The 16,017-nt window shown below is 45.6% G+C and overlaps 1 protein-coding gene across 1 annotated transcript in view; it reads left to right on the top strand.

Annotated features, from left to right (window-relative positions):
* LOC109876910 (vacuolar protein sorting-associated protein 13C-like) overlaps window positions 1–16,017 on the top strand; it is a 225,678-nt gene that overhangs the window by 122,130 nt on the left and 87,531 nt on the right. The window contains 7 exon segments of the mRNA XM_031812890.1: window positions 2,428–2,584; window positions 2,674–2,798; window positions 7,738–7,907; window positions 9,434–9,726; window positions 13,627–13,871; window positions 14,060–14,152; window positions 14,970–15,137. Coding sequence (XP_031668750.1) covers window positions 2,428–2,584; window positions 2,674–2,798; window positions 7,738–7,907; window positions 9,434–9,726; window positions 13,627–13,871; window positions 14,060–14,152; window positions 14,970–15,137 — 1,251 coding nt within the window.

Below are 16,017 nucleotides of genomic sequence, written 5' to 3'. Positions count from 1 at the left end.
TATACGTCTCCTGTCTGTCCTCGAGTTATTTTGAGGCTCCTCTAGTTAACATTAGCATTAGCTACAGCTCCGTCCTATACGTCTCCTGTCTGTCCTCGGGTTATTTTGAGGCTCCTCTAGTTAGCATTAGCTACAGCTCCGTCCTATACGTCTCCTGTCTGTCCTCGAGTTATTTTGAGGCTCCTCTAGTTAGCATTAGCATTAGCTACAGCTCCATCCTATACGTCTCCTGTCGGTCCTCGGGTTATTTTGAGGCTCCTCTAGTTAGCATTAGCTACAGCTCCGTCCTATACGTCTCCTGTCTGTCCTCGGGTTATTTTGAGGCTCCTCTAGTTAGCATTAGCATTAGCTACAGCTCCATCCTATACGTCTCCTGTCTGTCCTCGAGTTATTTTGAGGCTCCTCTAGTTAGCATTAGCATTAGCATTAGCTACAGCTCCGTCCTATACGTCTCCTGTCTGTCCTCGAGTTATTTTGAGGCTCCTCTAGTTAGCATTAGCATTAGCATTAGCTACAGCTCCGTCCTATACGTCTCCTGTCTGTCCTCGAGTTATTTTGAGGCTCCTCTAGTTAGCATTAGCATTAGCTACAGCTCCGTCCTATACGTCTCCTGTCGGTCCTCGAGTTATTTTGAGGCTCCTCTAGTTAACATTAGCATTAGCTACAGCTCCGTCCTATACGTCTCCTGTCTGTCCTCGAGTTATTTTGAGGCTCCTCTAGTTAGCATTAGCATTAGCTACAGCTCCATCCTATACGTCTCCGGTCAGTCCTCGAGTTATTTTGAGGCTCCTCTAGTTAACATTAGCATTAGCTACAGCTCCGTCCTATACGTCTCCTGTCGGTCCTCGGGTTATTTTGAGGCTCCTCTAGTTAGCATTAGCATTAGCATTAGCTACAGCTCCGTCCTATACGTCTCCTGTCTGTCCTCGGGTTATTTTGAGGCTCCTCTAGTTAGCATTAGCATTAGCTACAGCTCCGTCCTATACGTCTCCTGTCTGTCCTCGAGTTATTTTGAGGCTCCTCTAGTTAACATTAGCATTAGCTACAGCTCCGTCCTATACGTCTCCTGTCTGTCCTCGAGTTATTTTGAGGCTCCTCTAGTTAACATTAGCATTAGCTACAGCTCCGTCCTATACGTCTCCTGTCTGTCCTCGAGTTATTTTGAGGCTCCTCTAGTTAGCATTAGCATTAGCTACAGCTCCGTCCTATACGTCTCCTGTCGGTCCTCGAGTTATTTTGAGGCTCCTCTAGTTAGCATTAGCTACAGCTCCGTCCTATACGTCTCCTGTCGGTCCTCGAGTTATTTTGAGGCTCCTCTAGTTAGCATTAGCATTAGCATTAGCTCCGTCCTATACGTCTCCTGTCTGTCCTCGGGTTATTTTGAGGCTCCTCTAGTTAGCATTAGCTACAGCTCCGTCCTATACGTCTCCTGTCGGTCCTCGGGTTATTTTGAGGCTCCTCTAGTTATCAGCTAGTGGGAGACGTGTTAAATATAGCATTCAAGCTGAAGCAGTTGGTTATAGTCAGACCAGGTCTGATTACTTTAGTGGGCTGCTATATATATGTCAGCACATCAAGTATAACAAATATTTAAAAAATGGCTGAACTGCGTCTAACTGTGCTCTCCAGCTTAATTAGGCGGGTACCCTGATCAGGACTCAAACTGTGGTTCCTATGACTGTCATTCCAAAACCATTATACCAAACATTATACCAGACTAGAATGTTATGCTGATGTCACTAGGTGTTGTAAAAAAGATTGTTTAGTATTTTTACAAAGGGTTCCAAATGGTGTATTTTTTTTTTAAAATATATTTTTTATTTTAATCTGCTCGCTCACCTCACTTTTCAAAATCCGTTAAACAGTAAATCAACTTTGTATTTCCTTATGCCGTGTTCAACAAACATTGCCGTGATTTCGTCTGTCAATGGTGAGAATGGTTCTTGCGTTCCTTCCGATCTCCGAGCAAGTGAACGCTCCAAGTCATTCCTCCGAATTAGCAAGATGTTCCTCCGATCACGCCGACATGATGTGAACGCGGAAATAGCTACAGAATTATTGGCTTTAGCAACATTAGCATTAGCTACAGCTCCATCCTATATGTCTCCTGTCTGTCCTCAAGTTAATTCGGGCTCTACTTATCAGCTGCATTAGCATTAGCTACAGCTATGTCCTCTCTGTGCTTATGTCTTTTCAGGTTAACAAGTATTAGCAACCATTAGCATTAGCTACAGCTACATCCTCTCTGTGCTTGTGTCTCTTCAGGTTAACTAGTATTAGTGACATTAGCATTAGCAACTATTAGCTACAGCTACATCTTCTCTGTGCTTGTGTCTCTTCAGGTGAACTAGTATTAGTGACATTAGCATTAGCAACCATTAGCATTAGCTCCAGCTACATATCCTCTCTGTCGTCTGTTCTCCCCAGGTTGCCCTGAGTCAGGATGACCTTACAGTTCTGTTGAGGATCCTGATGGAGAACATTGGAGAAGCCAGCGGTCTGCAGCCAGACCAACACACCAGCCCCGACACGACAGCCCTGACACACAAGACCACGCTGATGCTGAAAACAGACTACCCCAAAGGTCAGAGGTCATGTGTGTAATGTTATGGACGTGAGTCCCGAGCGTGTTAATTCTTCTGACCACGTTTCTGTTCTCTCGTCGTCCTTCAGACGGTGTTGAGAACACGGTTGAACTTCCAGAACGACAGGTAGAAGAGGAACCCCTGGAAACCATGACGTTTATCTTCAACATAGAGTCCCTGGGACTGGTCCTGTACAGCAATGACCCGAAACAGGTACGTACCTATAGGTGATGTAGCCCAGTCTCACTAAACAGGTGATGTAGCCCAGTCTCACTAAACAGGTACGTACCTATAGGTGATGTAGCCCAGTCTCACTAAACAGGTGATGTAGCCCAGTCTCACTAAACAGGTACGTACCTATAGGTGATGTAGCCCAGTCTCACTAAACAGGTGATGTAGCCCAGTCTCACTAAACAGGTACGTACCTATAGGTGATGTAGCCCAGTCTCACTAAACAGGTACGTATCTATAGGTGATGTAGCCCAGTCTCACTAAACAGGTACGTACCTATAGGTGATGTAGCCCAGTCTCACTAAACAGGTACGTACCTATAGGTGATGTAGCCCAGTCTCAGTTCTAATGACCCTAAACAGGTACGTATCTATAGGTGATGTAGCCCAGTCTCACTAAACAGGTATGTACCTATAGGTGATGTAGCCCAGTCTCAGTTCTAATGTCCCTAAACAGGTACGTATCTATAGGTGATGTAGCCCAGTCTCAGTTCTAATGTCCCTAAACAGGTACGTACCTATAGGTGATGTAGCCCAGTCTCACTAAACAGGTACGTACCTATAGGTGATGTAGCCCAGTCTCACTAAACAGGTACGTATCTATAGGTGATGTAGCCCAGTCTCACTAAACAGGTACGTATCTATAGGTGAAGTAGCCCAGTCTCACTACACAGGTACGTATCTATAAGTGATGTAGCCCAGTCTCACTAAACAGGTACGTATCTATAGGTGATGTAGCCCAGTCTCACTAAACAGGTACGTATCTATAGGTGAAGTAGCCCAGTCTCACTACACAGGTACGTACCTATAGGTGATGTAGCCCAGTCTCACTAAACAGGTACGTATCTATAAGTGATGTAGCCCAGTCTCACTAAACAGGTACGTATCTATAGGTGATGTAGCCCAGTCTCACTAAACAGGTACGTATCTATAGGTGATGTAGCCCAGTCTCAGTTCTAATGTCCCTAAACAGGTACGTATCTATAGGTGATGTAGCCCAGTCTCACTAAACAGGTACGTATCTATAGGTGATGTAGCCCAGTCTCACTAAACAGGTACGTACCTATAGGTGATGTAGCCCAGTCTCACTAAACAGGTACGTATCTATAGGTGATGTAGCCCAGTCTCAGTTCTAATGTCCCTAAACAGGTACGTACCTATAGGTGATGTAGCCCAGTCTCACTAAACAGGTACGTATCTATAGGTGATGTAGCCCAGTCTCACTAAACAGGTACGTACCTATAGGTGATGTAGCCCAGTCTCACTAAACAGGTACGTATCTATAGGTGATGTAGCCCAGTCTCAGTTCTAATGTCCCTAAACAGGTACGTACCTATAGGTGATGTAGCCCAGTCTCACTAAACAGGTACGTATCTATAGGTGATGTAGCCCAGTCTCACTAAACAGGTACGTACCTATAGGTGATGTAGCCCAGTCTCACTAAACAGGTACGTATCTATAGGTGATGTAGCCCAGTCTCACTAAACAGGTACGTACCTATAGGTGATGTAGTCCAGTCTCACTAAACAGGTACGTACCTATAGGTGATGTAGCCCAGTCTCACTAAACAGGTACGTATCTATAGGTGATGTAGCCCAGTCTCACTAAACAGGTACGTATCTATAGGTGATGTAGCCCAGTCTCAGTTCTAATGTCCCTAAACAGGTACGTATCTATAGGTGATGTAGCCCAGTCTCACTAAACAGGTACGTACCTATAGGTGATGTAGTCCAGTCTCACTAAACAGGTACGTACCTATAGGTGATGTAGCCCAGTCTCACTGAACAGGTACGTATCTATAGGTGATGTAGCCCAGTCTCACTAAACAGGTACGTATCTATAGGTGATGTAGCCCAGTCTCACTAAACAGGTATGTACCTATAGGTGATGTAGCCCAGTCTCAGTTCTAATGACCCTAAACAGGTACGTACCTGTAGGTGATGTAGCCCAGTCTCACTAAACAGGTACGTATCTATAGGTGATGTAGCCCAGTCTCACTAAACAGGTACGTACTTATAGGTGATGTAGCCCAGTCTCACTAAACAGGTACGTATCTATAGGTGATGTAGCCCAGTCTCACTAAACAGGTACGTATCTATAGGTGATGTAGCCCAGTCTCACTAAACAGGTACGTATCTATAGGTGATGTAGCCCAGTCTCACTAAACAGGTACGTATCTATAGGTGATGTAGCCCAGTCTCACTAAACAGGTACGTATCTATAGGTGATGTAGCCCAGTCTCACTAAACAGGTATGTACCTATAGGTGATGTAGCCCAGTCTCAGTTCTAATGACCCTAAACAGGTACGTACCTATAGGTGATGTAGCCCAGTCTCACTAAACAGGTACGTACCTATAGGTGATGTAGCCCAGTCTCACTAAACAGGTACGTACCTATAGGTGATGTAGCCCAGTCTCACTAAACAGGTACGTATCTATAGGTGATGTAGCCCAGTCTCAGTTCTAATGTCCCTAAACAGGTACGTATCTATAGGTGATGTTGCCCAGTCTCACTAAACAGGCACGTACCTATAGGTGATGTAGCCCAGTCTCACTAAACAGGTATGTATCTATAGGTGATGTAGCCCGGTCTCACTAAACAGGTGATGTAGCCCGGTCTCACTAAACAGGCGATGTAGCCCAGTCTCACTAAACAGGTACGTACCTATAGGTGATGTAGCCCAGTCTCACTAAACAGGTACGTACCTATAGGTGATGTAGCCCAGTCTCACTAAACAGGTACGTATCTATAGGTGATGTATCCCAGTCTCACTAAACAGGTACGTATCTATAGTTGATGTAGCCCAGTCTCACTAAACAGGTACGTATCTATAGGTGATGTAGCCCAGTCTCACTAAACAGGTACGTATCTATAGGTGATGTAGCCCAGTCTCACTAAACAGGTACGTATCTATAGGTGATGTAGCCCAGTCTCAGTTCTAATGTCCCTAAACAGGTACGTATCTATAGGTGATGTAGCCCAGTCTCACTAAACAGGTACGTACCTATAGGTGATGTAGCCCAGTCTCACTAAACAGGTACGTACCTGTAGGTGATGTAGCCCAGTCTCACTAAACAGGTACGTATCTATAGGTGATGTAGCCCGGTCTCAGTTCTAATGACCCTAAACAGGTACGTATCTATAGGTGATGTAGCCCAGTCTCACTAAACAGGTACGTACCTGTAGGTGATGTAGCCCGGTCTCACTAAACAGGTACGTATCTATAGGTGATGTAGCCCAGTCTCACTAAACAGGTACGTATCTATAGGTGATGTAGCCCGGTCTCACTAAACAGGTACGTATCTATAGGTGATGTAGCCCAGTCTCACTAAACAGGTACGTATCTATAGGTGATGTAGCCCAGTCTCACTAAACAGGTACGTACCTATAGGTGATGTAGCCCGGTCTCAGTAAACAGGTACGTATCTATAGGTGATGTAGCCCAGTCTCACTAAACAGGTACGTATCTATAGGTGATGTAGCCCAGTCTCACTAAACAGGTACGTACCTATAGCTGATGTAGCCCGGTCTCACTAAACAGGTACGTACCTATAGGTGATGTAGCCCGGTCTCAGTTCTAATGACCCTAAACAGGTACGTATCTATAGGTGATGTAGCCCGGTCTCAGTTCTAATGACACTAAACAGGTACGTACCTATAGGTGATGTAGCCCGGTCTCAGTTCTAATGACCCTAAACAGGTACGTATCTATAGGTGATGTAGCCCGGTCTCAGTTCTAATGACACTAAACAGGTACGTACCTGTAGGTGATGTAGCCCGGTCTCACTAAACAGGTACGTATCTATAGGTGATGTAGCCCAGTCTCACTAAACAGGTACGTATCTATAGGTGATGTAGCCCGGTCTCACTAAACAGGTACGTATCTATAGGTGATGTAGCCCGGTCTCACTAAACAGGTACGTATCTATAGGTGATGTAGCCCAGTCTCACTAAACAGGTACGTATCTATAGGTGATGTAGCCCAGTCTCACTAAACAGGTACGTACCTATAGGTGATGTAGCCCGGTCTCAGTAAACAGGTACGTATCTGTAGGTGATGTAGCCCAGTCTCACTAAACAGGTACGTATCTATAGGTGATGTAGCCCAGTCTCACTAAACAGGTACGTACCTATAGCTGATGTAGCCCGGTCTCACTAAACAGGTACGTACCTATAGGTGATGTAGCCCGGTCTCAGTTCTAATGACCCTAAACAGGTACGTATCTATAGGTGATGTAGCCCGGTCTCAGTTCTAATGACACTAAACAGGTACGTACCTATAGGTGATATAGCCCGGTCTCAGTTCTAATGTATTCTCTGGAGGAACGGGGGGGAATTGGGCCTGTACAGCGCTTGGCATCCGTTAATGACAGTCATTTACTCTTAATGTCCTCTCTGCTCTCCAAGCCCTGGATAATTACACAAAGCCATGATTAGGGTGAAAACATCTACCAAACACCAGTCATTACTGTCCAAAATGACTCTGTGGTAATGACCTTGTAATGACTCTGTGGTAATGACCTTGTAATGACTCTGTGGTAATGACTCTGTGGTAATGACTCTGTGGTAATGACTCTGTGGTAATGACTCTGTGGTAATGACTCTGTGGTAATGACTCTGTGGTAATGACTCTGTGGTAATGTCCTTGTAATGCCTCTGTGGTAATGACTCTGTGCGAATGACTCTGTGGTAATGACTCTGTGGTAATGACTCTGTGGTAATGACTCTGTGGTAATGACTCTGTGGTAATGACTCTGTGGTAATGACCTTGTAATGACTGTGCTAATGATCTTGTAATGACTCTGTGGTAATGACGGTAATGACTGTGGTAATGACCTTGTAATGACTCTAGGTAGTTCCCCCAGTGGTCTGCTGATTGGTTAATGGACAGATTGTATGTCTTTGTTTCCCCATTTCCAAGGTATCGGCTGTGTCTCAACACCAGGAGAGGCTGTGTCTGGGGGAGTTGACCTTTCACCTGATGAAGGCTTCAGGGAAGATGTTTAATAACGGGTCCATGGAGGTCTCTACCATCCTCACAGCCTGCACCCTGGACGACATGAGGACAGGCGTACAGAGAGTCACCTCACGGTGAGTCTCGCCCCGCCAGGCGTCACACCATGTTGTCGTTGGGAGAGTCACGGCTGGGGTGGAGGCTACCTCAGGTTAAACTACTGAATTATACTACTGGGTTGTGTTCTGGACAGTACCAGTCGGTCTCAATACTACTGGGTTGTGTTCTGGAAAGTACCAGTCGGGTCAGTCTCAATACTACTGGGTTGTGTTCTGTACCAGTCGGGTCGGTCTCAATACTACTGGGTTGTGTTCTGTACCAGTCAGGTCGGTCTCAATACTACCGGGTTGTGTTCTGTACCAGTCGGGTCAGTCTCAATACTACTGGGTTGTGTTCTGTACCAGTCGGGTCGGTCTTAATACTACTGGGTTGTGTTCTGTACCAGTCGGGTCGGTCTTAATACTACTGGGTTGTGTTCTGGACTGTACCAGTCGGTCTCAATACTACTGGGTTGTGTTCTGTACCAGTCAGGTCAGTCTCAATACTACTGGGTTGTGTTCTGTACCAGTCGGGTCAGTCTCAATACTACTGGGTTGTGTTCTGTACCAGTCAGGTCGGTCTCAATACTACTGGGTTGTGTTCTGTCCCATTCGGGTCAGTCTCAATACTACTGGGTTGTGTTCTGTCCCATTCGGGTCAGTCTCAATACTACTGGGTTGTGTTCTGTCCCATTCGGGTCAGTCTCAATACTACTGGGTTGTGTTCTGTACCAGTCGGGTCAGTCTCAATACTACTGGGTTGTGTTCTGTACCAGTCGGGTCAGTCTCAATACTACTGGGTTGTGTTCTGTACCAGTCGGGTCAGTCTCAATACTACTGGGTTGTGTTCTGTACCAGTCGGGTCAGGCTCAATACTACTGGGTTGTGTTCTGTACCAGTCGGGTCGGTCTCAATACTACTGGGTTGTGTTCTGTACCAGTCGGGTCAGTCTCAATACTACTGGGTTGTGTTCTGTACCAGTCGGGTCAGTCTCAATACTACTGGGGTGTGTTCTGTATAGTACCAGTCGGGTCGGTCTCAATACTACTGGGTTGTGTTCTGTATAGTACCAGTCGGGTCGGTCTCAATACTACTGGGTTGTGTTCTGTACAGTACCAGTCTGTCTCAATACTACTGGGTTGTGCTCTGTACCAGTCGGGTCAGTCTCAGTACTACTGGGTTGTGTTCTGGACAGTACCAGTCGGGTCGGTCTCAATACTACTGGGTTATGTTCTGTATAGTACCAGTCGGGTCAGTCTCAATACTACTGGGTTGTGTTCTGTACCAGTTGGGTCAGTCTCAATACTACTGGGTTATGTTCTGGACAGTACCAGTCGGTCTCAATACTACTGGGTTATGTTCTGGACAGTACCAGTCGGTCTCAATACTACTGGGTTATGTTCTGGACAGTACCAGTCGGTCTCAATACTACTGGGTTATGTTCTGGACAGTACCAAACGGGTTAGTCTCAATACTACTGGGTTATGTTCTGCATAGTCTCAATGTATCGATTGTTGAATTGATTGATTGTGATATGTAACCTCACGTTTGCCCAAACCCCTCAGGATGCTGGGTAAGCGTGACGAGGCGAGCGAGGAAGCCATGATAGACGTGGCGTACACGCAGAGCGCCAGCGAGCGCCAGGTGGTGGCGGTGGTACAGAAGCTCTATCTGTGCGCCAGCGTGGACTTTCTCATGGCAGTGGCAGACTTCTTCATCCAGGCCCTGCCCCAGAGCTCTGCCCAGGACGTGCCCACTAACACCAAGCTAGCCCTGCCAGGCCTGGCCAAGACCTCCCAGCTACCCCTCAAACAGCTGGCCGAGCTTCGGGATAGAGCCAACACTGACCCCAGAACAGGTAAGGGGAGAGAGAGAGAGGGTGGGGGAGATAAATGACAAACTTAAAACTATACAGCCGTTCAATGCTCATAGGATTTCCTTTTGGTGTGGAGTGATGGTGTTGTGATGGCTACAGTGTTTTGGTGTGGAGTGATGGTGTTGTGATGGCTCCAGTGTTTTGGTGTGGAGTGATGGTGTTGTGATGGCTACAGTGTTTTGGTGTGGAGTGATGTTAATGTTTTGTGATGGCTACAGTGTTTTGGTGTGGAGTGATGGTAATGTTTTGTGATGGCTACAGTGTTTTGGTGTGGGGTGATGGTATTGTGGAGTGATGGTAATGTGATGGCTACAGTGTTTTGATGTGGAGTGATTGTGTTGTATTGTGATGGCTACAGTGTTTTGGTGTGGAGTGATGGTAATGTGATGGCTACAGTGTTTTGATGTGGAGTGATGGTGTTGTAATGTGATGGCTACAGTGTTTTGGTGTGGAGTGATGGTAATGTGATGGCTACAGTGTTTTGGTGTGGAGTGATGGTAATGTGATGGCTACAGTGTTTTGGTGTGGAGTGATGGTGTTGTATTGTGATGGCTACAGTGTTTTGGTGTGGAGTGATGGCTACAGTGTGTTGGTGTGGAGTGATGGTATTGTATTGATGGCTACAGTGTTTTGGTGTGGAGTGATGGTATTGTATTGTGATGGCTACAGTGTTTTGGTGTGGAGTGATGGCTACTGTGTTTTGGTGTGGAGTGATGGTATTGTATAGTGATGGCTACTGTGTTTTGGTGTGGAGTGATGGTATTGTATTGTGATGGCTACAGTGTTTTGGTGTGGAGTGATGGTATTGTGATGCCTACAGTGTTTTGATGTGGAGTGATGGTGTTGTGATGGCTACAGTGTTTTTATGTGGAGTGATGGTATTGAATAGTGATGGCTACCGTGTTTTGGTGTGGAGTGATGACTACAGTGTTTTGGTGTGGAGTGATGGTGTTGTGATGGCTACAGTGTTTTGGTGTGGAGTGATGGTATTGTATTGTGATGGCTACAGTGTTTTGATGTGGAGTGATGTGGAGTGATGGCTACAGTGTTTTGGTGTGGAGTGATGTATTGTATCGTGATGGCTACAGTGTTTTGGTGTGGAGTGATGGTATTGTGATGGCTACATTGTTTTGGTGTGGAGTGATGGTGTTGTATAGTGATGGCTACAGTGTTTTGGTGTGGAGTGATGGTATTGTGATGGCTACATTGTTTTGGTGTGGAGTGATGGTGTTGTATAGTGATGGCTACAGTGTTTTGGTGTGGAGTGATGGTATTGTGATGGCTACAGTGTTTTGATGTGGAGTGATGGTATTGTATAGTGATGGCTACATTGTTTTGGTGTGGAGTGATGGTATTGTATAGTGATGGCTACAGTGTTTTGGTGTGGAGTGATGGTATAGTGATGGCTACAGTGTTTTGGTGTGGAGTGATGGTATTGTATTGTGATGGCTACAGTGTTTTGGTGTGGAGTGATGGTGTTGTGAAGGATACAGTGTTTTGATGTGGAGTCATGGCTACAGTGGAGTGATGTGGAGTGATGGCTACAGTGTTTTGGTGTGGAGTGATGTATTGTATCGTGGTGGCTACAGTGTTTTGGTGTGGAGTGATGTATTGTATCGTGATGGCTACAGTGTTTTGGTGTGGAGTGATGGTGTTGTATCGTGATGGCTACAGTGTTTTGGTGTGGAGTGAGGGTAAGGTGATGGCTACAGTGTTTTGGTGTGGAGTGAGGGTATTGTATAGTGATGGCTACAGTGTTTTGGTGTGGAGTGATGATATTGTATAGTGATGGCTACAGTGTTTTGGTGTGGAGTGATGGTAATGTGATGGCTACAGTGTTTTGGTGTGGAGTGAGGGTAATGTGATGGCTTCAGTGTTTTGGTGTGGAGTGAGGGTAATGTGATGGCTACAGTGTTTTGGTGTGGAGTGAGGGTAATGTGATGGCTACAGTGTTTTGGTGTGGAGTGAGGGTATTGTATAGTGATGGCTACAGTGTTTTGGTGTGGAGTGAGGGTAATGTGATGGCTACAGTGTTTTGGTGTGGAGTAATGGTATTGTATAGTGATGGCTACAGTGTTTTGGTGTGGAGTGATGGTATTGTATAGTGATGGCTACTGTGTTTTGGTGTGGAGTGATGGTATTGTATAGTGATGGCTACAGTGTTTTGGTGTGGAGTGATGGTATTGTATTGTGATGGCTACAGTGTTTTGGTGTGGAGTGATGGTATTGTGATGCCTACAGTGTTTTGATGTGGAGTGATGGTGTTGTGATGGCTACAGTGTTTTTATGTGGAGTGATGGTATTGTATAGTGATGGCTACCGTGTTTTGGTGTGGAGTGATGACTACAGTGTTTTGGTGTGGAGTGATGGTGTTGTGATGGCTACAGTGTTTTGGTGTGGAGTGATGGTATTGTATTGTGATGGCTACAGTGTTTTGATGTGGAGTGATGTGGAGTGATGGCTACAGTGTTTTGGTGTGGAGTGATGTATTGTATCGTGATGGCTACCGTGTTTTGGTGTGGAGTGATGGTATTGTGATGGCTACATTGTTTTGGTGTGGAGTGATGGTGTTGTATAGTGATGGCTACAGTGTTTTGGTGTGGAGTGATGGTATTGTGATGGCTACATTGTTTTGGTGTGGAGTGATGGTGTTGTATAGTGATGGCTACAGTGTTTTGGTGTGGAGTGATGGTATTGTGATGGCTACAGTGTTTTGATGTGGAGTGATGGTATTGTATAGTGATGGCTACATTGTTTTGGTGTGGAGTGATGGTATTGTATAGTGATGGCTACAGTGTTTTGGTGTGGAGTGATGGTATAGTGATGGCTACAGTGTTTTGGTGTGGAGTGATGGTATTGTATTGTGATGGCTACAGTGTTTTGGTGTGGAGTGATGGTGTTGTGAAGGATACAGTGTTTTGATGTGGAGTCATGGCTACAGTGGAGTGATGTGGAGTGATGGCTACAGTGTTTTGGTGTGGAGTGATGTATTGTATCGTGGTGGCTACAGTGTTTTGGTGTGGAGTGATGTATTGTATCGTGATGGCTACAGTGTTTTGGTGTGGAGTGATGGTGTTGTATCGTGATGGCTACAGTGTTTTGGTGTGGAGTGAGGGTAAGGTGATGGCTACAGTGTTTTGGTGTGGAGTGAGGGTATTGTATAGTGATGGCTACAGTGTTTTGGTGTGGAGTGATGATATTGTATAGTGATGGCTACAGTGTTTTGGTGTGGAGTGATGGTAATGTGATGGCTACAGTGTTTTGGTGTGGAGTGAGGGTAATGTGATGGCTTCAGTGTTTTGGTGTGGAGTGAGGGTAATGTGATGGCTACAGTGTTTTGGTGTGGAGTGAGGGTAATGTGATGGCTACAGTGTTTTGGTGTGGAGTGAGGGTATTGTATAGTGATGGCTACAGTGTTTTGGTGTGGAGTGAGGGTAATGTGATGGCTACAGTGTTTTGGTGTGGAGTAATGGTATTGTATAGTGATGGCTACAGTGTTTTGGTGTGGAGTGATGGTAATGTGATGGCTACAGTGTTTTGGTGTGGAGTGAGGGTAATGTGATGGCTACAGTGTTTTGGTGTGGAGTGATGGTAATGTGATGGCTACAGTGTTTTGGTGTGGAGTGATGTTGTATTGTGATGGCTACAGTGTTTTGGTGTGGAGTGAGGGTATTGTATAGTGATGGCTACAGTGTTTTGGTGTGGAGTGAGGGTAATGTAATGTGATGGCTACAGTGTTTTGGTGTGGAGTGATGGTATTGTATAGTGATGGCTACAGTGTTTTGGTGGTGGGGTGATGTTTCTCCTCTCTCTACCCTCCATACCCAACATTAGGATATGTTTGGTGGTGAGGTGATGTTCCTCCCCTCCTCTCTCCCCCAGGCTCCAGTCCCAGGACCAAGCTGCGTGCAGTCATACTAGACCCAGAGGTGGTGTTTGTGGCTAACCTGATGAGAGCCGACGCTCCGGCGCTGGTTGCGTCCTTCCAATGTGACTTCAGTCTGATGCTAGAGCCTGGGGGAGGGCCCGGGGCCCCTGGGGGACAAAGCATGACGGCCAACCTCAGAGAGCTCAAAGTTCTGGCCTGTCCCTTCATCAGGACCAATGAGACCAAGGTGGTCACCACGGTGAGCATAAAATGGCTTTTAATAGATGTTTTTTTGGAGACCCTCTACACTGCATCGAATGTCACTACTGTAAAGCATCAGCTGGGATATGATTCAAAGCTATTTCCTGTTGCGTTTTAATACGTTTTCCTTAAGTATATTTGAATTGAATCCAACTCCCTAAATGCTTCTTTCTCATTGGTCTTCAGGTGCTACGTCCGTGTTCTGTCTTCCTGGAAACCAAAACCCACCCCAACCAACCCCTTACCGGCTGTGTGACTGTGGAGGAAGTCATTATCAAAGTAGGTTGCATCCCTTCTTTGTCAAGTTAGTTTGGTTAAAAATGTTATGGCAGAGTGTACCAATGTGCTCTGAGTAGGAGGTCTTCACGGGTCCAATGGACCTGGGGCTTTCCCAACCGGACTTCATTTGCATAAATAATACACATTTATGTATAATGGACTAATAGCTGCCATAGCTAGGTTATTTATCATCAAATATGATTACGTAATACTTGGCATGGACTGCATCAAACCAGGATGAGAAGTTAACATTAGCTAGCTAGGCTAACTGAGGCGGCGTCAAACCAGGACGAGAAGTTAACGTTAGCTTAGCTAGGCTAACTGAGGCGGCATCAAACCAGGACGAGAGGTTAACGTTAGCATAGCTAGGCTAACTGAGGCGCCATCAAACCAGGACGAGAAGTTAACGTTAGCTAGCTAGACTAACTGAGGCGGCATCAAACCAGGACGAGAAATTAGTGGGTCGCTGTAGCCTACCTGTTGACTCTGGGTCGCTGAGAGACCCGTGATATATACCCGAGACCCGTGACATTATTTCGAGTTCTGGATCCGGGCCCTCTCAGGTATTCGGGTACAGGTGGATCCATGAAGACCTCTAGCTCTGAGTGCTCAGGAGTGAGAAATGGTTTGAATTATTGAACCGCCTCATGTACTGAGAGGCTACTTCTGAACATAGCCGTCAATCAAGATCGTCATTGCGATCGAGATTTTTAATTGATCATCACACATAAGAATCCCGCTGACTTCCCCCGTATGAATAAAGGATAACTAAAGTAGAAAATAAATACCTGAAACGCTCTTCCCTTCCCTCTCTCAGATCTCCCCTGTCATCCTGAACACAGTGATGACCATCACGGCAGCCATGACGGCGAAACCTAAAGACGAGGCAGCAGAGGAGGAGAAGACTGAGGTCGGCAACCTGTGGTCCACCATGAACATCTACGCCTGCAACTACTGGTTCCTGGGAGTGGACTCTGCCAGCGAGGTATAGATACTACGGTTGGGGTTCAATTCGGAAAGTACACTGAGAAAAATCGGAATAGGAATTTAGTTTACTTTCTGAATTGACTGGAATTTAAATTGAATACCTCTAATATGTTCTATTGAGGTCTAGAACCTTCTGTCCCTATAAAATAACCTTATGTGCCTTCTGTCCCGATACAAGAACCTTCTGTCTCTCTACAAGGACCTTCTGTCTCTCTACAAGGACCTTCTGTCTCTCTACAAGGACCTTCTGTCCCTATAAAATAACCTTCTGTCTCTATACAAGGACCTTCTGTCCCGATACAAGAACCTTCTGTCTCTATACAAGAACCTTCTGTCTCTATACAAGGACCTTCTGTCTCTATACAAGAACCTTCTGTCTCTATACAAGAACCTTCTGTCTCTATACAATAACCTTCTGTCTCTCTACAAGGACCTTCTGTCTCTATACAAGGACCTCTGTCTCTATACACGAACCTTCTGTCTCTCTACAAGAACCTTCTGTCTCTATACAAGTGCCTTCTGTCTCTATACAAGTGCCTTCTGTCTCTATACAAGGACCTTCTGTCTCTGTACAAGGACCTTCTGTCCCTATCTGTCTCTGTACAAGGACCTTCTGTCCCTATCTGTCTCTATACAATAACCTTCTGTCTCTATACAAGAACCTTCTGTCTCTATACAAGAACCTTCTGTCTCTATACAAGAACCTTCTGTCTCTATACAAGAACCTTCTGTCTCTATACAAGAACCTTCTGTCTCTATACAAGGACCTTCTGTCTCTATACAAGAACCTTCTGTCTCTATACAAGAACCTTCTGTCTCTATACAAGAACCTTCTGTCTCTATACAAGACCTTCTGTCTCTATACAAGAACCTTCTGT

Source organism: Oncorhynchus kisutch, unplaced genomic scaffold (assembly GCF_002021735.2).
Source record: "Oncorhynchus kisutch isolate 150728-3 unplaced genomic scaffold, Okis_V2 Okis03b-Okis08b_hom, whole genome shotgun sequence".
NCBI classification, from domain to species: domain Eukaryota; kingdom Metazoa; phylum Chordata; class Actinopteri; order Salmoniformes; family Salmonidae; genus Oncorhynchus; species Oncorhynchus kisutch.
Note: the sequence above shows the minus strand (reverse complement) of the source record. Positions and strands in the feature narration are given on the sequence as shown.